The sequence below is a fragment of the Dicentrarchus labrax genome, unplaced genomic scaffold, assembly GCF_905237075.1.
Source record: "Dicentrarchus labrax unplaced genomic scaffold, dlabrax2021, whole genome shotgun sequence".
Taxonomy (NCBI): domain Eukaryota; kingdom Metazoa; phylum Chordata; class Actinopteri; family Moronidae; genus Dicentrarchus; species Dicentrarchus labrax.
In genome coordinates this window covers 11,209,942-11,230,879 of record NW_026136713.1, presented here as the reverse complement: position 1 = coordinate 11,230,879, position 20,938 = coordinate 11,209,942, and the positions used below count along the sequence as shown (strand labels likewise).

At 42.3% G+C, this 20,938-nt stretch overlaps 4 protein-coding genes across 5 annotated transcripts; 1 reads left to right on the top strand and 3 right to left on the bottom strand.

The window, feature by feature from the left end:
* Positions 1 to 28: 28 nt before the first annotated feature.
* On the bottom strand, positions 29 to 12,721 carry si:ch211-203d1.3 (protein phosphatase Slingshot homolog 3). 2 transcript variants are annotated; one of them, XM_051419629.1, is made up of 17 exons: positions 11,648 to 12,721; positions 10,386 to 10,550; positions 8,251 to 8,288; positions 7,956 to 8,142; positions 6,231 to 6,346; positions 6,015 to 6,083; positions 5,056 to 5,121; positions 4,664 to 4,846; positions 4,474 to 4,567; positions 4,235 to 4,363; positions 3,927 to 3,973; positions 3,623 to 3,769; positions 2,585 to 2,785; positions 2,223 to 2,433; positions 2,032 to 2,133; positions 1,836 to 1,925; positions 29 to 1,508 (listed from the first exon to the last, which is right to left on the bottom strand). In XM_051419629.1, the coding sequence occupies exons 2-17, from the start codon at positions 10,431 to 10,433 to the stop codon at positions 1,386 to 1,388; spliced, it is 1,851 nt and encodes a 616-aa protein (XP_051275589.1). In that variant the 5' UTR covers positions 10,434 to 10,550; positions 11,648 to 12,721; the 3' UTR covers positions 29 to 1,385. The 2 variants fall into 2 exon arrangements, with proteins under 2 accessions (XP_051275589.1, XP_051275588.1); XM_051419628.1 differs by having other exon boundaries at positions 2,032 to 2,136; positions 11,648 to 12,716.
* Positions 12,722 to 12,935: 214 nt separating this feature from the next.
* grhpra (glyoxylate reductase/hydroxypyruvate reductase a) lies at positions 12,936 to 16,209 on the top strand. The gene is made up of 9 exons (XM_051419640.1): positions 12,936 to 13,199; positions 13,527 to 13,657; positions 14,017 to 14,089; positions 14,216 to 14,332; positions 14,468 to 14,556; positions 14,665 to 14,766; positions 14,953 to 15,088; positions 15,237 to 15,367; positions 15,471 to 16,209. The coding sequence occupies exons 1-9, from the start codon at positions 13,114 to 13,116 to the stop codon at positions 15,590 to 15,592; spliced, it is 987 nt and encodes a 328-aa protein (XP_051275600.1). The 5' UTR covers positions 12,936 to 13,113; the 3' UTR covers positions 15,593 to 16,209.
* A 37-nt stretch (positions 16,210 to 16,246) lies between these two features.
* Positions 16,247 to 19,692, bottom strand: LOC127374397 (zinc finger and BTB domain-containing protein 5-like). Its single transcript, XM_051419627.1, has one exon. It carries the CDS (start codon positions 18,526 to 18,528, stop codon positions 16,528 to 16,530), a length of 2,001 nt encoding a protein of 666 aa, XP_051275587.1. The 5' UTR covers positions 18,529 to 19,692; the 3' UTR covers positions 16,247 to 16,527.
* A 148-nt stretch (positions 19,693 to 19,840) lies between these two features.
* On the bottom strand, positions 19,841 to 20,864 carry tomm5 (translocase of outer mitochondrial membrane 5 homolog (yeast)). The gene is made up of 2 exons (XM_051419652.1): positions 20,632 to 20,864; positions 19,841 to 20,144 (listed from the first exon to the last, which is right to left on the bottom strand). Exons 1-2 carry the CDS (start codon positions 20,750 to 20,752, stop codon positions 20,110 to 20,112), a joined length of 156 nt encoding a protein of 51 aa, XP_051275612.1. The 5' UTR covers positions 20,753 to 20,864; the 3' UTR covers positions 19,841 to 20,109.
* Between the last annotated feature and the right edge of the window lie 74 nt (positions 20,865 to 20,938).

Genomic DNA, 20,938 nt, shown 5'->3' with positions numbered 1-20,938 from the left:
TGTATTATTTAATCAAGAAACAAAGGGGTTGGTGGTAAGAGTATCATCATTTTATTTGTCACTCACAGGGCTTGTTGTAAACGAGAGAGGTGCAGACAGTGGTGAGCTTAACACAACAAGGCATAGAGACAAGAGTATTCAATTCTTTACTCAGAATACAGTGTGACGTTGGCTCAGGCTGTGGGAACAGTGTGTGTTGTGGGATTATAAAGTGCATGTTTTTTTAACGGTGAGCATGCGGGTTTAACGGGGTAAGCTTTAGCTGGGGGTTCACTGGATCAAAAGTAACACCAGCATGAAATAAGAATATTTCACATCAGCATCTAGTGACCAGAAGTCTGAAAACAGTATACTGAATAATGTATCTCGACCCATTAAGTGTCAATATAAATACATGAGAAAACCCTGAACAATTTGCTCTCACATGTTGGTAGAAAAACGCATGCACCCAGGTCATCAGCAGTTATGTGCTGCTATATATGCATTACGCATACATGCAAAAACCTTGGGAAGTCACATTTATACTGCAATCAAACCAAGTGAGAAACAGCAAAGATAGATACGATATGCAGCCATCACTTCATAGTAAAAACATTAAAAACACCAGTCAGAGTTCATATTTCATTCTCAGGTTGAAGGCACTCATAAAGTCCCGGTGTTTAAATAGAGGGAATAAAAATAAAAGGGGTGACATTGTTTCTTAACATACTGACATAGATTTGCAGTTAAATATATTCATTGGCACACTGGAATAAATTGTTTGGCAGACAGGTTTGTGCCATAGAACTGGCCCTGACTTGGTCCATAATGCACAGCTTGGATACAGTGAAATCCTCCACTCAGTGAACAACGTTAACGTCTTCTGATGAGAGAATATTCCACACATTTTTAAACCGTCTACCTTGGATTGGCAGCATACAGCCTCATAAAAGAACAGTAATTGCATAGATATGAAGTCTGGAGTGGTGCCAGATAAATGAAGAAGGGCAGATCGCTACATGGAGGGAGAGACCGTATATGTGGCAAGATATGTTTCTAAAAACACTGAAAATAAACATGATAATACAACAATATACACTGAAAATCACTTTAACCATCAGATATTCTGGCTTACACTGGTATAGCAATACTGCAGCAAGATCCTTTTTAACTTTGAACCATCAGTTATAATAATAATAATGTGATAGAGAAAGACCTTTAAAACTTTCATCATTTAAATAATCTAAAATATAAAGCCAGAGCGTATCAGTGTATAAAAAAACCTTGGCATGTTACCGGAGCACACTTTCCTTCAGGTGTTGTCTCCTTCAGAACTTCCTCTCTGCCTCCTTTATAGGTCACTCTCCCTCCTGTAACTCCCTGCTCTTCCATCTTTTTTGATCTCTTTAGGTTTTGCTTTGACCGGCGTCCGGCAGGCTTCGAGGTTCAGGTGAAACATCCACATATGCTCTCTGGTGGATCAGACCCCTTCGCCCGTGACTACGTCTCCGCCTCGGACTGCCAGGAATCTTTAGAAAGAACAAAGATGTGGAAGAGTAGCTTATAGAGCGGCCACATTTAGTGAGCGTCGCATTTTGACTGTTTTTTAACATTAAATCATTAAAATAAAACACCATTTCCGGCATTATTGATAAAAACTTTTTCACTTTAACTAAACTGATATGCTTGTCGAAATATCAGCAGTAATTACAGCGGTCCAAGTATCTAATGACTCTTTCCTGAGTTCATTTAAACATCAGGCTCCTCCACATTTCCACAACTTACAAATCAGCCATTTGTTTGTGCAACAGCTAAACTATGAAGAGAAAGAGAGACTGCCACTCAGCATCACGTACCTGTCCTTTATCCACATCATCTAGTTCGCTAATGGACTGCATGAGGGAGAAGAGGTTCATTCTGCCACTGCGATTAACACTCGGAGCGACCTTGAGAGAGAAAGAAAAAAACAAAAACTCCAAATGTTTAGCGAAGGAAGGAGAGCTGCACATGAAGACATACGTGAAGATAAACAGCTTCAGATGTACTGCTCACCTTGTCTGGTTCATTCACTGTTATAACAGGGCTGACTCCTGTGGGCTCTGTCTGCCCGGGTTTCTGGTTGGTATCAGGCTGAGGGTTGTGCCCTTCAAACACCTGCTTTGTTTGGAAAGATAAAAGGATTGAAGATTTAAAATCTGCAAGATTTAAAATGCTAAGAACATATAACTGATGTAACTAATTACCTCTGTTTCTTCCTCTGAATAATCTTTTTCATCCGGACTATCCACATCGTCATCTTCATCATCAAGTCCCTCATCGAGTCCCTCATCGAGTCCCTCATCGTACTCCTCTTCCTCCTCTGGCTTTCCTTCCTCCCCTCCTTCCTCCTTGCGTACTGACTTTTGTCTTTGTTCTCTAGACTTTCGCCTCCAGAGTGCGCTGTGACGCTGCTGGCTGGAGTGACAGAGGAACATAAAGCACAATCTTCAGGAGCCCACAAATCAATATCTAAAAAATAACTCGAGAATGGTTGATATTTTCTTAAGATAGACATTGTCTTTTAATAATAATAATAATTCTAATTTTCACGTCAGCAATGCCTGACCTTGCGTTGAGGATGCCGTTGTAGGTCTGGAGCTGCTTCATGAAGCCCTCGTTGGGCTTGACGATGGAGCGGCGATCCCTAACGTAGGCCAATGCCACGTCCAGTGACCAGTGCTGCTGCTTCATGGCGTAGGCAATCACCGTGGACCCAGAGCGAGAAACGCCCATCTTACAGTGCACCAACACCGCCTGTCCGCTCTTCCTGCGATACACAGAGATCAAGAGAAGCTCCCTCAGTGGTTCAAGGACTTTCCCTGACAAACAGTGGAAGTGACTAGACATCCTGCTACAACAACTGAAAACTACAGAAGCGCTCTTTTTGTGTTATTCTCTTTGCAACACTGCTGTCAAGACATTTCCCAGTGACCTGACTGAGGCAAAGCTAACATGATGTAAAGGAATAGTTTGAAACATTTTGAGAAAAAACACTCCTGAACTTTCTGCCACCGAGTTGGATGAGAAGACTGATGTAACCCTTGTGTGTACACTAAATATGAAACTAAAGTCAGAAGCTAAATTACCTTAGATTAGCAGAAAGACTGGAAATGGGAGGAAACAGCTTGCAAGTAAAAATTTGTTTTGCCTAAAAGCCTCTCAAAAACGAATTAACTTCATGTATCAGAAATTGTTTCATCAAAATGTGTTTATAATGTAATAATCTTCAATTTGTTCCTATTACAGGTTTTTTTGAGTGAGTTTTCCCTGAGGTAGATTGCGATCTGTGATTTTGGGCTATATGAATAAAAATGTACTTTACAGTAACAGTAACTTCCTGGCTCGGCTGGTTGCCTGGCAACTGCTGAGAGCCAAGAAATAGTCCAGCAATTAGTGTGCTTTACAGGTGCCGGCAGGCAGATTGTGTTACGATTGGGCAGAGCCAGGCTAGCTGTTTCCCTGTTGTTCCAGTCTCTGTGCCAAGTTAACCGTCTTTGGGTCCAGCCTTATATTTACATATAGAAACTGAACAAATCTAAATGTGTGCTTCTTCAAAAGTTTGGCTTTTAAGTGTCTTCTGATGTGTTCAGGGTTGCAGGACTACCTTGCAGTGTTGATGAAGTTGTATGTGTCTGTCCAGTGAGGGAGCAGGTCGGTGGCCTCCACATCGTACACTCTGATGTTCATATAGTTGAAGGACTCTGGGAAGAAGTTGTCAATCTCCCTCGTTACATTCAGAATATAGCCCACACTGAAAAGCAAACAGACACAACCTTAGAGACACTGCGGTGACTCAGCAAAACACAGCAAACAATTGAGTATTACCCGTGTCATGAGACAATGGGAAACAGAAATGGGCAACAACAATACACAGAGCTATGGGAAATGTTGCAGGTGAACACACTGACTTGTTTTTCTGCAGCTCCTCAAAGTTAGCTGCGTTCCACTCGGAGCCCTGAAACCAGATAACGAAAGAGAGGTTCAGTCGAGGTCACAGAGGACAAAAAGGAAAGGGACTGCAGAGTCGCCTTCCCTATCACTGTCAACACAGATCTCCCACAAAGGGGAAGTTATAGTCACATGACAACATCCTGGTGAAAGCACACTTCCGTCAGTGTACTGACCGAAGCATGAGAAAGACTTCTCACGACGGTGGTAAAATGAAGCTTACTTACTGTTTTTGTCTTTTTCTCTTTGTAGCCGAGCAATCACTCACCAGGTAAAGGTAGTCAAATATTTTGGAGGGTTTGTCCATCTGCGCCATGGTGACCAGGATTTCGTTGTCAATGTACTCCTTATAAGGTCTCATGTCAAAGCCTATTCTGGTCTCCAGGGCAGAGTGCACCTAAAGTAGCAAAGGAAAGATCTACTTATATAGGGATACGTTCTTCACTCTAGTAGTTCTCTGACTTCATGTAAGCCAACTTCCTCTTCACATCTGCCCACATGTGTTACCATTTTAGACGTAAGGTTATCGAGGTCTTCAGTCCTCATGATGTCTCTCAGGTGCTCTTTTATCAGTCCCTCGTTGGAAACTCTGTCTGCCGAGCTTCCCATGCGAAGAAAAAGTGAAACTTAAATTTTTAGCTACACACATTCACTCAAGTACTAAACCTAACTACAGTTTCGAGGTACTTGTTCTTACGTCTGTCCATCACCGTCTCTGCGAACCGACTCCAGGTCGTTCATGGCCTCCCACTCGTTGAGGCAGAAGCGGTCTGACTCGACGTGCTGGTGGTAGTGCTGGGCCCACTCAAGGCCATTGCCTGGGATCACCACTGCCTTGACTGCCCGTTCACAGCAGCCGTGCAGCACCTGCAGCACTGACCTTACAGCAGTGGGGAGGGGGAGGACAGAAGATGGCGTATATTTGAGGACAGTAAAAGTCTATAAGAGAGGCTACGGAAGTTAATAGCAGTCTCAAGATTTAGAGAGACGGAAAGTCATGCAGTCGTTGATGAGGCAATTTAGGAAGTGATATGCTGGGTGCCATTAATGTTTTAACATTAACACATGGGTGGCAGCTCTTTCACTCACCACATGGTCTGCATGGAAACAGGCTTAAAAATTCTGGTCTCTTCAGCTGACGTCACGCTAAAACCACTGCGGAAAAAAAGACAGAAATATAAGCTACAATAATTAAGTCAGGGGAAGATAAAGAGAAGAAAGAGAGGAATGAGGAACTAATACTGATCGCTGGACAGACAGAGAGATTATTCAGTGTAAATTAGTGATGGTTCTTGTGACGGAAGGGAGGAATGAAAATGTGAGGACAGAGAGAGAGAGAGAGAGAGAAATTAGCACAGTTGGAGGTGTGATGAGGGTGAACATGCTGGTTTGACACGGCAGCCAATCGAAGCGTCTCGTATGACACTTGGCACGTGACAGCAGATTAGTTCAAACACAGCAGTCGACAGACGAGCCGCCACACCGTGTTAGCCCGACGGTTTCTTAGAGCTGCTAAGTCTCAGTTTCATAGTGCCCTTCTCTACATCCTCCTCTGAGCATAGATTGCCACATTTTTAACAAACACTGTAATGAGTAACCACAAGCCGCAGCCTCAACCATTTAATCAAATTACAGCCGGTTGCTAACAATCCTGTGTTCATTCAGATTAACAGTAAAAGTGAGCTCGAGTGGTCATTTGGGGTTTTTGATGCACCGCAGTGCAACCAGGAAGTGTATTTACCAGAGCTTTCAGCAGCTAAACTCTTACTGACCTTTTCATACTCACACAGAAAGAAGCCAACCCTACTTTCCTTTCATTTCACTGCAAAAACACATGATCTCCTTGCTTATGTAAGTGTCTGACTGAGTGATAGGAGCAATTGTAATTTATGGAGAATGATACTGCTCCAAAAATAGAGACATTACTCATTCATATTATCTCTGGCCAGAATCCCAGACATCAGGCCTCACCGTCTGTGCTGCAGTCTAATAAACTCCTTGCTTGTGCTTTTACAAAACCCTCAAACCCTCTTTTAAATATTTCTCACCCATCTCCGTCCAGGTACACCTGTGTGTCGCTCCATACTGGCAGAACCAGGCCGATTGTGCACTGATCACTGCAAAGAAGCAGGGAGGACACAGAGACATAAGACAAGGAAGGAAGTTTAACTTGTCAAAGCTAAACCAGAAATTACTAACTGAATGGAAATCTTATCTTGTGCGCTCTTTGTGTCATTGTACACCAGCATCTTGGTTACACACACCTGTCTGAGTTGGGGAAATCCATGCCCAGCAGGATGCTCTCTTGTTTGTTGCCGAGGGTGGAGACAACGATCAGATACCTGACTCTGGTCGGGCTGACTGACTCCAACTGCACCGCCTGCATGACGAGAGCGCAGAGGAAGAGAGCGGCAGGGGGACAAGAGGATGTGAGAGACAGAAAGGAGAAGGGCATGAGGAGTGAGGCCAAGTTAATGTTCTTTACATGTTGCAGTTTCCTCTGAAGTCTGAAGTTACCCATTAAACCAAATAAACCTGTCCCATTACACACAGTGCAAAATATTTTCCCCTGGCCTTCCTGGGAAAATCAAATCAAGGAAGTAAATGTTGTGTTTGCAGGGAAACACAGATACTGGCTATAGTCCACTTAAAGGACCACAGTTGTGTTCTTTTGTACATTTGAGCCCATTAACTCACAATTACCATGTTATAGCTTAGATTGATAGATTTCTTTTTCTGCCATTAACACAGCCTCTGGTTTCAAAACATTTCTGGGCAGTTGATCGCACTTTTATTTCTTTAATATAACTAATGCATGGTAATATAGCTGAAAATAAAGTTGTGCGTTCAAGTTCTCGAGGGAAGCTCTTAAACCCATGACTTTAAGAGCTGACTGCTGAACAATAAATCATTTAATCTAATATTTTTATTGTTTGCTATCTTATATATCTGATTTTTTTCATGATTTCAGCTGTATTACCACGCAATAATAACAAAACTGACACAAAAAATAAATCTCACTAAATGTTCCGAGTGATGGATTACCCATATCAAGAATGTTTTCGTATTTTAGAGCAGAAATTATTCCAGCAGCTGCCTGCAAAACATACTGGTCTATCTCAAGATCGTGCTTTAAGTGGAATGCTTTGGAAAGCATCAGGAATACGTTACTGATCCACAGCACACTGTCCCCCTACATCTGCACAATACATCTTATAATAATCTCAAGTGTGTGAGATGTTATTGCCTTTAGTTTCTGATGAATGCAATAACATTTCTACAAATGCAGCTACTCTCTGACAGTTAGTTCCAATACAGAAGAAGTTAATTACTCCAATAGTCCGGAGTGCTCTCAAATGTTAGAGGTGAACTGTCCGAGTTATTCTCTCTTGTGACCGAGTAACAATCTAATACCAGAGATCTTTTATGTCCCAAAATCTGTGAACCTCACTGCATTGGAATTTATTGGAATTATTTTTGGTATCATGGTCCCAGGGGGGCAGTGGCACTAAAAACTGAGACTGGCAACCTGCCGTGACTGAATGAATGTTAGCAGCAATATTGAATTTTATAATGACATTAACAAAGAAACTGGATTGGGCAAAGCGTTGCAGATACCTAATCTACTTAATAAAATAAAATAATCCTTTATTGATCCCACATTGGGGGAAATTGGTTGTTACAGCAGCACAAGGACAGAAATAAGTATACAGATAAGTAAAGAAACTTCAAAAATAAATAATTCAAAGTATTTAAAGTGGAATCAAGAATAGATTAAATAGAATATAGGCATTACTTTTAGTATCAATACCAATACCAATCCTGTGTATGTCACAAGGTACCCATAATGCAAGGAGATCGCATACTGATGTTATAACTGTGTGATTAAACGTGTTGATGGAAGTTCACAAACATTCTTTCTGTGTAGCACATGTCAGGTTTTCCTGATCTGATTTTCGACATGCATGTAAACACGAGGTACGCCTCACCAGCTTGATGGTATCTTCTGGTCTGAGAAGTTCAACCATGGCATGAAGCTGTCTGCTGCGCGTGTCTGACCCTCTATTCCCTTCCTTCACAGGAGACGCTGGAGCTGGAGAAGTCTCCTCATTAATGTCTGCCCTGTCACCATCTTCCAGCAGGAGGACAGCCCCCTTCACAAGGGCAAAGCTCTCCCTAGAGAGGGATAGAAGTCAGTTAGTATAACGCTGCTGTACTCTACTAACAGGGAATCCTTTTGGTAGGATTGTAATTAGATGAACAATAATACTTGCGTACATCTACCTTTTCTGAAGTCTCCCTCTTCTTTGGAGGCTTTCATCCTTAAAAAATAAAATAAAGCCACAAGCCTCATCAAGAAGTGTTTGTTTTAATGATTATAACTGTACTATATATTCCACTGTAACATTTGGCTGTAACATTTCTGTTGTGCAGGTTGTGTGTAAATGTGAAAAAGAGTTTACATATGCACACCCCAAAGAACAAACTGCACTAATTAATATGAGAAAACATATCATACTATTTCTAATGCTCCCAAAAGGGCACATTTCAAACTTGATAAAGTGTTTAAACGCTGTAACAAACTTCCTGGGAGCATTGGAGGCTGTGTGTGTGTGTGTGTGTGTGTGTGTGTGTGTGTGTGTGTGATGTTTTTCCTACTGAAAAGTGTGGACACAAAAGGCTAAAAAAAAAATGTTCAGTAATTTCTCGGGTGAAATGTGGTGCAACACAGATAAGGTGCAGTGGAAGAGTGATGTGAGGAGACAGACACAAAGAGTGATGTGTAAGCACAGGGAAGCGTGCACTAGGAGGGGGGGCGGGATAAAAACAAAGATACTGGCAGTGAAATTATACAAGGATAAGAAATTAAAAAAGAAATACAATGCAAGAGAGCGGAGGGAGAAAGAAACGAGAGAAAGGGAGAGAGAAGAAGCAGTAGTAACAAGGGTTTACGGAGAAAGAAACTTGAGACAGTAACATTACCTGTTACGCAACTGACAAGTCCAGACAGAGTAAAAAAAAAACAAAAAAAAACAAATTAAAGAGGAGAAGTGGGCAGGAGCCAGGAGAGGAACGATGAGGGTTGAAGAAGAAAAAAAAAAGGGAGAAAACACAAGTTAAGATAGTAGAGTGATAAGATTCTGTGAAAAAATGAGACTTGGACCCACAGTCAGGTCATTTATGGTTTAGCTGGCAATGACAAACACCAGAAGAAAAGTTAAGCATTGGACGTAAAGTTAAATAAACTTCATGACAGAGTGACAGAATGAGAGGAGATAACATTGAAGACAGTGGCTGACTGTACAGTGTTCATATGTGTGCATTAAACAGGGCTGTACCGAACAGTTCAAAGCTTCATTCTTAACATTCAAATTCTAAATCAACAGTCATATGCTGCATGTCTATTTATCCTGCACAGCTGCAGATAAAGATTAGGCTACACTAATATTATTAGTATCATACCATTTGTAAAATTAGATTCCACGGCTGCGTAGGATTGTTTCATACTTGTGTGATCCAAACTTTTCTCCCCTGAGTATTGTAAAATCCAAAAGTTAAATTTTTTGAGAAAAGATGTAATTATTTCCTAAATGTACAACTTGTTTTTATCTTATGAAATATTCTGCTTAAATTCATATTTTTTTGGCATTTAGATTTTAAAAAAACAACATTTTCACTGCAGCACCTGTATTAACAGGCAGTCTAATAACACCATAAATTACATTTATAAACACAATAAAAAGCCTATTTTGGCTCAAACACTATTATAGTAAATTACTTAAATTGCTAAAAAAACAACAATCATATTCTGTATCTGAATTTCATGATTAATTTAAGCCCTTATTGGATTAGGCTGCTCCCTACACCATTCATTAAAGACAGGTGGTTTATAAAAAGACTAACTCATTTAATCCAATGAATCACTTCATTCAAATTGAGGATGTTTTTTTCTCGGTTGATGACATAAAATATGACGCCAAACATTTGAAGTTGCATTTGCAAACCAAAACACGCTTTGAGTGTTATAACATGACGTCCGGCACAGCCCTAGCATTAAAGAACTACAGTGTCGGAGAGCAGTGTGACAGACAGAAGGTGATCCAATCACTCTCTGATATCACTGTAATGAATGTGAACAGGAGCTTAATCACATTGATGATGCTATATCTGTGGTAAGTTAGTAAGTAATCAATGCAATCACATCCTTGGCAACTGAAAAACAAAACAGCTTGTTTATCATTCTGGCAAATGCAGCGATGATATCCACAATCAGGAAGAACTGCTCTTCATGCAAAACTTGTAGGGGTCAGCATGAATGAACTCTTTGTTAAGCAAAAGTTAAACAATATTACGTCTGTGTATATGACGCAACATGCCAACAACTGTGTACTACAAAGCACGGGGATTACTGAACTCACTGGAGCCGTGGAGATGGATGGGATCCTATGCAGGGTCAACAGAGCCATTGCACTCTACAGGTATTTCTCCACTAAACCTGCTGCTCCTGGCAAGCTCCGACAGGCTCTGCAAGTTCCTCAGCCAAAGGTGTGCGGTGGGTGGAGCGACACGCTGGTATTTTCAATCTGAAATAACACATGGATATTACGGTTTGATTACATCCAATAAAAAGGGTTTATATGAGTGATTTCTGAAGAAAAGTCTGAGGATGCCAGTTGTTTGTTGTTGTTTTTTTTACAGGATTTTCATTGTTTAACCCAACAGACATAAAGTAGGGTTATATAACACACACACATATATATATGTATATATAACACATAGATATACACATACATATATATGTATATATAACACATAGATATATACATACATATATATAACACACATATATATATATATATATATATATATATATATATATATATATAGTCAGAGGTTTAGTCGTAACTGGTTGTATTGGGCCAGCAATGATATAACTGGATTCACAGGATCAATCAATATGTGATATTTCACCTCTATATTTTAATCTATAAAGGCTTACACAACTGAGTTGAAAGAAAATAAAACACATTATGCTTTTACAATACATATCAAGCTATAACATTACACATATCTCCCATCTAAGCTCGGATTTATTGTCATTGTTCCCATTTATAGAAATTCAACTGCATTCCTTTAGTGCCAGATAATAAAAAAACACACATTAAAAACAAACTAGTAGAAAAGACATAAAGCCTGTCTCGTATTGTGGTTGAGCTTATTATATAGGCTGCAATGACTGTTAATAAAGTGCAGTCTTGCAGATTTAGCGTGTCTAAAGTATAAGGATATAAAACAAATGACATACCAGTAACCGGAAGTGAGCATAATGAGACTAATGTCTGCACTAAAATCTCGCCTTGAGGGGTTTCTCGACTCTGTGTACTGCTGACCATCATCAGGGTATGAATAGTGCCTGCTTTATACGGCAGCAAATATGTGTCTTCAGCTCGTTGCGTGCAGATTATACACTGACTTATATCCTGGCATTGTCAATAGATGAGTAATTATAAAAAAAAGAAGTGTTTTGATCCTGACTGACACGCTAAAAAAAAAAAAAAAGAAACACCTCGGTTCGTTTCTGCAACTAAACCCCAAACAAACCTGTTAGCGGCGCTAACAGCTGTCGATAACCACTGTGTCCACGACATTAATGTATATAAATATATGTTTTATTTCTCACCTTTTTCACACGAAGTCCCGAAGTCTAATTTCCTGCTTTTTAAAAACGGCTTCTTGTTTTGTTCCTCAAGTACGGAGCGCTCCTCAGTCCGCCCTCCGCTGCTGTACTCGACGCTGAGGACTTCACCATTTACAGCAGTGCGGCGGCTGCTGCTGCCCGCGAGGACGGCACCGCGAGGGAGCGGACGGTGACGTCATACGTTTTACCCGCAGTGGGCCACAAAGAAGTAAAAAATAATTATATATTATCAGCGCCACTTACACAGCAAAATGACCAGTGTCGGGGATATATCTGGTGACATGTTACCGTGTGAGGGGTGTGGTGTAGCTGTAGTCAGGTGATCTAGTTATTAAGTCATTAAAGGCTGTTGTAGGAGTTTAATAGTCTATTAGTGCATCAGAATTTATTAACCCATGTTTCTAGTGTGTAAAAGCTTAATATGCACTTATTATAGGCTAATGTTATTCCAGTGGTTTACTCTTGTATTGTACTCATTGACAGTATATATAAAACTGTTCTTAAGTAGTTCAATTTCTACTTTATACTTTATACTTCTATACTAGGGTGGGGGGGGACATACTGCACTTCTTCTTCCACTACAGTATTTCAGGCAGTGGGTCTGTATAAAGTTATTAACATAAGCCCCACCTTTGAAGTAATGTACACATCAACACATCAGTAATTATAATCCAATACATCACTCTGAATGGACCATTCTGCAACATGAGTACTTTTTGGTGCTTTGTTTGTTTTACTGCAGATACTTTTGTACTTTTACTTCATGCTGTATGCAAGTCATTCACTCACCACCACTTTATGCTGTTGCATGTGTTCAACGTTGTGAATTATTAGTCTCAGTGCTCATGCGTCCTCCAGCTGACGCTTGTCGGTGTTACGACGTTGTCCGCTCCTTCATTTTTTACATGATCCCAGGAAGCGGAACCAGAGGAGAAACATAAACATGCCCTTACTGGGATGAGATGCTTCGGGAGATTCACAAATTCCCCAAAAAATAAATGAATAAATAAAACGAGCAAAGGCAAGGCAAAGAGCCAAGTGTTAATAAACTAAAGATTAATTCATGTTAACTTAATTTTTTTTTTTTTTACAATTAATTAACACAGCTGATATTCTAACCAACAAGACTATGACAAGACGAACTGTGTTAACTGTATATTTAATATTTAATTAGATCTAAATGCCAATAAAAGATCCTTTAGAGACACACATCGACCCAACCGATGGGATATAGGCGCTCATCTCCGCGCAGGCGCAGTGCTATAAAACGAAGTACTTCCTGATGTGTGGAGGAGCTTGTGAAGTGTAGTTCTCCCACAGAGAGTAGAGCAGACCTTGAAGTGTAGAGAGACGTCCATCCTCCCCTCCCCTCCCCTCCCACACAACTACCCAACAAAGTTACACGGTCTCCTGTCCGAAGAGGACTTCATTTGGGCGGGTAACGGGGGATGCAGACGGCCGGTAAACTCATGAAGGTGTTCCTGACGAGGCGCATCCCGCCGGAGGGGATGAAGATCCTGTCAACGGCTGGAGTGTACGCAGTCTTTTCTAACGGCTAACTAACGGCTATTTGACATTGACGACGCAGCGTTTGTTACCTAGCTGCAGACCGACCGTTGACCGTGTACCTGCACACTTGTCTTCTCCTTCCAGTCTCACTCAGCCGTGCGTTAAAGACGGCCATTAAATTTCGCTTTGGTGTCCTGTTACACTTCTCTGCAGTCAAATTAAAGTCCAGTGTGTGACTGACCTCTCTCTCTCTCTCGGGGCCGGGACACATGTATCCACCATTACCGCCTGTATATCAGTCTGTGTGCCTGTATTACATGCTTTTGGTCCCTTTCTGTCTCCATGGAAACAGGTGTGAGGTGTCTCTGTGGGACTCGGATGAACCTGTGCCGAGAGAGGAGCTTCTCAAAGGTGTGCAGGGGGCTCACGGTCTTCTGTGTCTGCTGTCGGATAAGATCGATGCTGAGGTCCTGGATGCTGCAGGTAGAACTGGGACATTGTGCTGATTACATAAATATACAATACTGGGAATGATAATAATAATAATTTAGGTTTTAAGACAATAAAACATGAAAGCTTCCAAGGGGGAGTGAATACTTTTTATAGACACTATAATTTACAATGATATGAAACAGAAAAGCAACAAATCCACATTACTAATTTTGCATTTCTTGTCTAATAAATTGTATAAAATTATGAATTGAAAAAAATTGTTGCCGATTAATTTTCTGTCCCTTAACAAATCGACCAATCCACAAATTGTTTCAGCTTTTTAACATATAAAATGGAAGAAATAGTGTGTTTAAGTGTACAAGTGTTTAGATTTGTGTTTCTGATTCCAGGGCCCAACCTGAAAGTAATCAGCACTCTGTCAGTGGGATTTGACCACTTGGCTCTTGACGAAATCAAAAAACGGTAAGTTACATTAAAAACAAACAACAACAACAACCCCCCTAACTCACACTCAACAAAGCCAACCTTCGACTAGGAGTATGAAGTGTCTCGTGGCCTCTATGTTATATTACTGCTTGTTTTCTACAGCGGTATACGTGTCGGATACACTCCAGATGTCCTGACTGATGCCACGGCAGAACTGACTGTCGCTCTGCTGCTGGCCACCGCTCGAAGGTTGCCGGAGGGCGTGGAGGAGGTCAAAAAGTCAGTCTCACCAAGTTACACATTTACACAGATCAGCGTCTACTCTGATTGTGACTGTTCCTGTAACTCTTTAACCACGAGTACCAGTAATTGCCTTAATTGAGCCGCACAGTGGTCTTTTTCTTTCTCACTCAGTGGTGGCTGGAGCTCGTGGAAGCCGCTCTGGCTGTGTGGTTATGGCCTGTCCGGCAGCACAGTGGGAGTCATTGGACTGGGACGCATTGGTAAGACTTGCTGTTATTGCTTCATTTACTTTTCTATTTACTATTGTATCAAACAACTAGACCCTGTAGCCGAAGGTGTAGGTGAAAACTGATGGTGTTTGTGTTCAGGCATGGCCATTGCACGGAGACTCATGCCGTTTGGAGTGAAGAGGCTGCTGTACTCTGGGAGAACAGCCAAGGCCCACGCTGCTGAGGTGAATGGAGAGTTTGGTAAGAAAAAGGACAGAAACTAATTCTGAGAAAGGGGAACAATTAAGAGCACAGTGAGATATGACAGGAAGGAAGATGTGGAAATCTGATATTATTATTAAACTATCTAATAAAAAATTTGGTTTGCAGGTCTACATATATTTGATTATCTGTTTCCTCTCTTCCCTTTGTATTCATCGTCCTCAGTTCCCCTGGACACACTTGTGTCTGAGAGCGACTTCATAGTTGTTTCCTGCTCCCTGACGCCAGAAACCCAGGGGCTTTGTGACAAGGCCTTCTTCAGCAAGATGAAAAACACAGCCGTCTTTGTCAACTCAAGCAGGTAGACGTCTAAAGCAGCGCAAACCTGGGTGTGCGTTCAGGGGAAAGCATTGCTTTGGGTGTAGATGGTTTGTCATGTGTTGTTGACACCAGCTATGTTTGCAGTTATAATTAACAAGGATGAAGATGTGGTGAATTACTGGTTTTAGGGGAGCTGTGGTGAACCAGGAGGATCTGTACGAGGCTTTGAGCAGTGGGCAGATAGCTGCAGCTGGACTGGATGTCACAACACCTGAGCCACTCCCAACAAACCACCCCCTTCTTACACTAAAAAACTGCGGTGAGTAGACAGGATGAGCAATACGTAGACATGTTTTTAACTTCTTTTTCCCACTTTGTAACATTTACATTTTTTAAATTTCCTCTCCTCTCTTATCGTGCAGTGGTGTTGCCGCACATCGGCAGTGCCACCTATTCCACAAGAGGCATCATGGCAGCTTTGTCAGCTCAAAACCTGCTGGGAGGTCTACAGGGCACAGACATGCCCAGTGAACTCACCTACTAGTGCCTGGAAGTGAGCCGCTGTGCCTACAGTACTGCCTCCTCTGGTGCTGCATGGATAACAGATAACAACAGTGTATTGGTCTAGTAATGGTCTCCAATGTGAAAGGATGAGAAGAATAGTAAGAATACTAATGTAGTTCAGACATGCTCAGATACATGTTTACATCCTATGAGTGTTAACTTGATTGATGAGCCTGTTAGTTAATAATGGATTGCACTTTTAATATAGAAGTAAGGAAGTGCTCAGTGCAAGGTTTTGACATTTCGGAGAGATTTATAGAAGTTCTTGAAAAAGAGGCTAATGAGCAGACTATCAGCACTCCTTGACCTTAGTTCTTATCACAACACACCATTCATGCTCAAGTTTTAACTGGAAAATTGCAGTTGAACTGAAAAACCTTAATGTTTGTGTCAAATGGAATATGTGGTTGGTTATCTCTCTCGTTCTAAATATCATTTTTGCTATAAAGGTTAGCATTGTACTTATTATGTTTGCACTTTACTCTGATGTAAATGCTCCATGTCTACTGGAACAGAGCAGTACAACACTCCAGTTTTGTGTAAAGAATAAAAGTTTTGTCTGAAGAATGAAAGAAGAAACTGTAGGCGTGGTTTAAATGTAATGTGTTTTAGAAATGTTCAAAATGGACTTAAGATCAGTACAAATGAACAAGTGCATCATTTATTCACAGCGGTTTGAGAATATGTTCAGTGCATTCACAAAAGTTTGGCAACAATTTATCTGTTTCAGTTCATGGAATAATGAAACAAAATCACAGCATGGTTGAAAAAAACAGCAATTACATAAGCTAATTGAATTTTATGTAACATAAAATCAAGTGTATGGGGTAATAAATAATGAATTTTACAGAGGGCATTTTCACAAAGAATTGTGCCTCAAACTGAATCATCAAATGTCTGTTAGTCGAGTGCAGGTCAGAGCAGGGTATCTGAGAATGACTGATCATCTTTCCAGTTTAAACAGGTGTTTTTTGAGTGCTTGTACAGATGGGAGGACTGGCTGAAGCGTTTGCCACACTTTGGGCAGGGATAGGGCTTTTCTCCCGTGTGGACTCGAATGTGCTTCTTGCAGTCAGTCAGGTTCATGAAGGTCTTACAGCAGATTTTGCAAGCGTATTTCTTCTCCCCTTCCACCAGCAGCACGTGGTCTTCGGCAGCTGCTTTCTTGCACTTGGAGAGAACGTCCTCCGAAGCTCTGGTTAGAAGCGGCCGATCAGCAGAATCCCCAGCCGATGCAGAGGAACCATCTGTGCCGGCTTCTGATCCAGGCGGCACTTTGGGGGCGATGCGACGGAAGGTTGTTGGCCCTGAGCTCTTCCCACCCCTGGAGGGTTGCATTACGGGGGTTTCCAAACTGAGGCCCGGTCTGATGCCCCTCAGGAACTCTGCTAAAGAGTTCTGGGTGGTCTGGAGGATGAGTGTGTCGTTAAAACCAGGACCCTGAGTTGGGAGAAGCTGCTGCAAGGGGACGGGTGTTACTGGAAAAACCAGTGAGGAGGAATCAGAAGATTGAGCTTCTGAGTTTTGACACGGCTCGTCTCCAGCAGCCACAGGAGCATCACTGGCAGCTGCGGCGGCGGCAGTGGCAGCAGCAGTGAGGCTGGCTAGGCTGTCTTCTTCTTCCAGAGCTCCCATTACACTGTCACTACTGGGATTGAGGAAGCAGGAAAAGGCCAGCTCTGATAGGCTGTCCAGGCCTTCACCGTCTACTGAGTCCTCGCCCAAGTCTCCAGCCTCTCTCTGTGCATCGGTTTGAAGATCTGTGCACAGCTGAGATTGCAAAGAGCTCACATCGTCCTCTGCTGGACAGGCTGTGGACATTTTCTCATCATTTAGTTGCGTATCCAAATTGTCTGTGCAGTCTCGTGGTGGAGATGGGGGAGAATTGTTTGGTACCGTTTCCAAATCTGGAGAGTATGAGCTCAGATTTTCCTTTTTCACCTCAATCACCACCATCTTCGGCTCCTCTCCATCGTCTTCCCCTTCTTCTCCCACCTTAACTTTGACCACAGTGTCTCCATCTGTATCTCCGCCCTTCTCCCACACACCCATACCTCCCATGCTGCTGTCCGACTGGCTCGGTAGCTGGATCTCCTCCGACTCGCCCCCGGTTGCTTCATATTTCTTCTCCACCTCCTCCTCTTTTTCCTCACCTCGGCCCTCCCAGAGCCCGTGGGCTGTCTTCAGCAGCTCCTCTCCTCCCTCCTCCATACTGACGGTGCTTCTGGTAACAGTAGGTGAACACTCTTTATAGTTTTCCTCAGGCAGCCTGCAGGACCTCTTTCTGCCACTGGGCCTGTCCTCGTGTGACTTTCTCTTGTGTCTCAAAAAGGGTGCCACGCTCTGCTCGCCACCGACTGTCCCCCTCACCCCGTCGTCTTCAACCCCACCAGACTGACTAACCTCCACTCCCACTTCCTCCTCGCGGATGTCCTCCTCCATGACAGATGTGACTGATCCCTCTGCCTGGGAAGATGGACACAGCTGCTGCTGCTGCACTGACCTCCAGCCTTTAGGCGGCGACGCTGGGAAGTTCTTCCTGGACAAATGGAGCTTGCAGGCTTTGACCACAGTGTTGAGGTGCAGGTGCGATGCCGCCAACAGTACATCCATCACATTGGAGGCCCCAAGAGAGAGGGTGGAGGTGTAAATCATGTCCAGCAAGGTGGAGAAGGCCTCTGGGGTCACCACCTCTGGATCCAGCTGCATCACACTGGGGCCACCAGCTCCAACATCTTCCCCGCTGTCATTAGAGCTCAGAAGAGCCCTGAAGTGGGAGCTGCATGCTGCCAGGATGGAGCGGTGAGCCTGGAAGCTCTGGCATCCAACCACCACCACACAGTCACACAGCTGAGCATGGAGGCGCTGGTGGTTGAGCTGCTTGAAAATATGCTGGAAATGACCTGGAAAGTCCATAATAGGTGGTGGAGTTTATTGTTATTTAGTATTACAGGTATTATTTCCTAACGACCGTCGTGCTCCTGGAAATAAAACAACACAACCAAGGTCATTGTAAAAAAAAAAAAAAAAGTCCAGCTACTCAGGGACAGCTTCTCGTTATCCACATCTCATCTGCAGAAACCGGCGTCAGACTGACCGGACATTTCACAGCCTACCTCCATTGTGATGGATAATAGCACCGTATTGTCTGTCTGTAGCCGGGTTTCCTGGAGATGCTCTGGAGTATGGGCGGGCCGGGTCCAACAATAACACGGAAGGATGCGGCGCGGTCTCAAGCTTTGTCTCCGAGAACAGCCTCGATATCTGCACTGCTGGTCCTCCTCCTACCGCCGCAACTCGAATATATAATATAATATAATATAATATAATATATATATATAGTTCTCGTAGTAGTTCCTAATGTTTCTGATTCAGAGCGAGCAGCCCGGTTTAGCATCCAGAGTCGGCGCCTCTATCACTTGTCGTCTCTTCGACTTTCAGAATAAAACAACAGCGCCACCATGTGGTGATATGAGTGAGTGCATCTATGTTGAATTTCACTTCAGCTTTTATCGTACTTTGTTAAATCTCATTAAATAAATGGTTGTCTTACAATGGTTACTGCACACTGGAGGTCATATTTATTGTATCATTCAAGGTAATTGTCAACCAGTTTAAAATCTGATTTAAAAAAACACTAAAAGTCAAATAATTGATTGTTTGCAATATATTTTTAATTGTCAGTGGTCTTTATTGCTCTAATTAGACTCTGGTAGCAGAATCAATTTAAGACTTTATTGTATATGTTGTATTGTGTCAGTCTCTTAAATTAATACACAGCTTGTAGAACAACCAAAGACTGCCGGCAGCCATCACTGAAGTTAATGACAGAAAAACCTGTCAACTATAATTTCTCAAAGAAATCGTCATTAAAGACACAAATTAAAAACCTTTCTGTATATTTAAGCACTGAGGCATACACTGTAAATAAATGAAGACACAGGTAAAAACACATTTAAAGGCCAATTCTGAAGTTAAACACAGACGGCTGTAGTGTAAGTCTCAGATGTTATAAAAATTAAACACAGACAGTGAGACACTTCCCATTCCTTTCTTTGTTGTTTTATTTTCATGATTATATTAAAACTCATTCATAAAAATGCTCACAAACCTTGCAGTGAACATGTTTAGGGTGTTACTGTAAAACCTGTAAGTTTAACAGTTTCCATTTCAACATGTGTGCAGGACTGAGCGCACCTCCTATCTAATAACAAACAAACAAAACAAACATGGTTTCCCCTTTATTGTGTGCACATGGCAGGCATACAGTGTACACACTATCAAACTTTGCATTCAACAACTATCACAAGATGTTTAAGAAGAAAAAGGCAGACTATAAATGAGAACAAGGTGTTTCCTCAGGTGCAGTGGTGGACAGACGACGGTCGTCTTCAACAGGATCTGCTGTAAAGGCCCCAGCCGCCTGCTGATGATGGTCCTCGGTGTCTCTGATGCGGTAAACTCTCAGTGGATGACGGCAGAAGACACCAGCTCTGTTCATATGCTGTCCAGCTTCTTTAACACATACGGAGCTGTAAACACAGAAAACACAGATTCATTCTAGATAATGAGAGATTTAGCAGCACAGCCTGTACCTACAGGTCCCTACAGGTCTCAAACAGGTCCCTACAGGTCCCTACAGGTCTCATACAGGTCCCTGCATGTCTCAAACAGGTCCCTACAGGTCCCTAAAGGTCTCAAACAGGTCCCTACAGGTCCCTACAGGTCTCAAACAGGGGCTTTCAGAGTGTTTATAGTGCGTTTTAAGATACTTTTACCCTCTCTGGGATCAGGACAAGATGGCTAATGTTGCTGTGATGTTTGCACTCTTAAGAGACACTGTATCACATTAAATAACAAATCAATAACCTATAACTGGGAATACTGGTGTTTCCTTTAGAGAATAAACATGCATGAGGTGGCCAAACAAAGTCCTACAGACCAGTGGAGTAAACACAGTTAAAAGAGTCAGTATTATTGGTATTTATCTGCACGTCAATGTCATCTGCCTGTACTCACTGGCTCTGAGAAGGGCGACGTAAATAAGGAAGTTTCGTAAAGATGAGATGACGTCTTGTCTCATTTTCTTCTTCATCTCCTCCGGATCCATTTTAGGTCCGAGTCCCTCCAGTTTGAACATTTTCGCGGTGGGTTTTCTGGGTCTTTTTCTTCCCTTTCGTGTTGTAAAATTCACCGTTTCGGGAGCATGGATGGAATAAGCTAAACCGGAAGTGCGTGAGAACGGAAGTTACGAAGGAGGACAGTGAGCCCGGAGGGACAAACCGCACGAGACACCAGAAGGCGAAGTTTAAATGTGTCCCCCTGA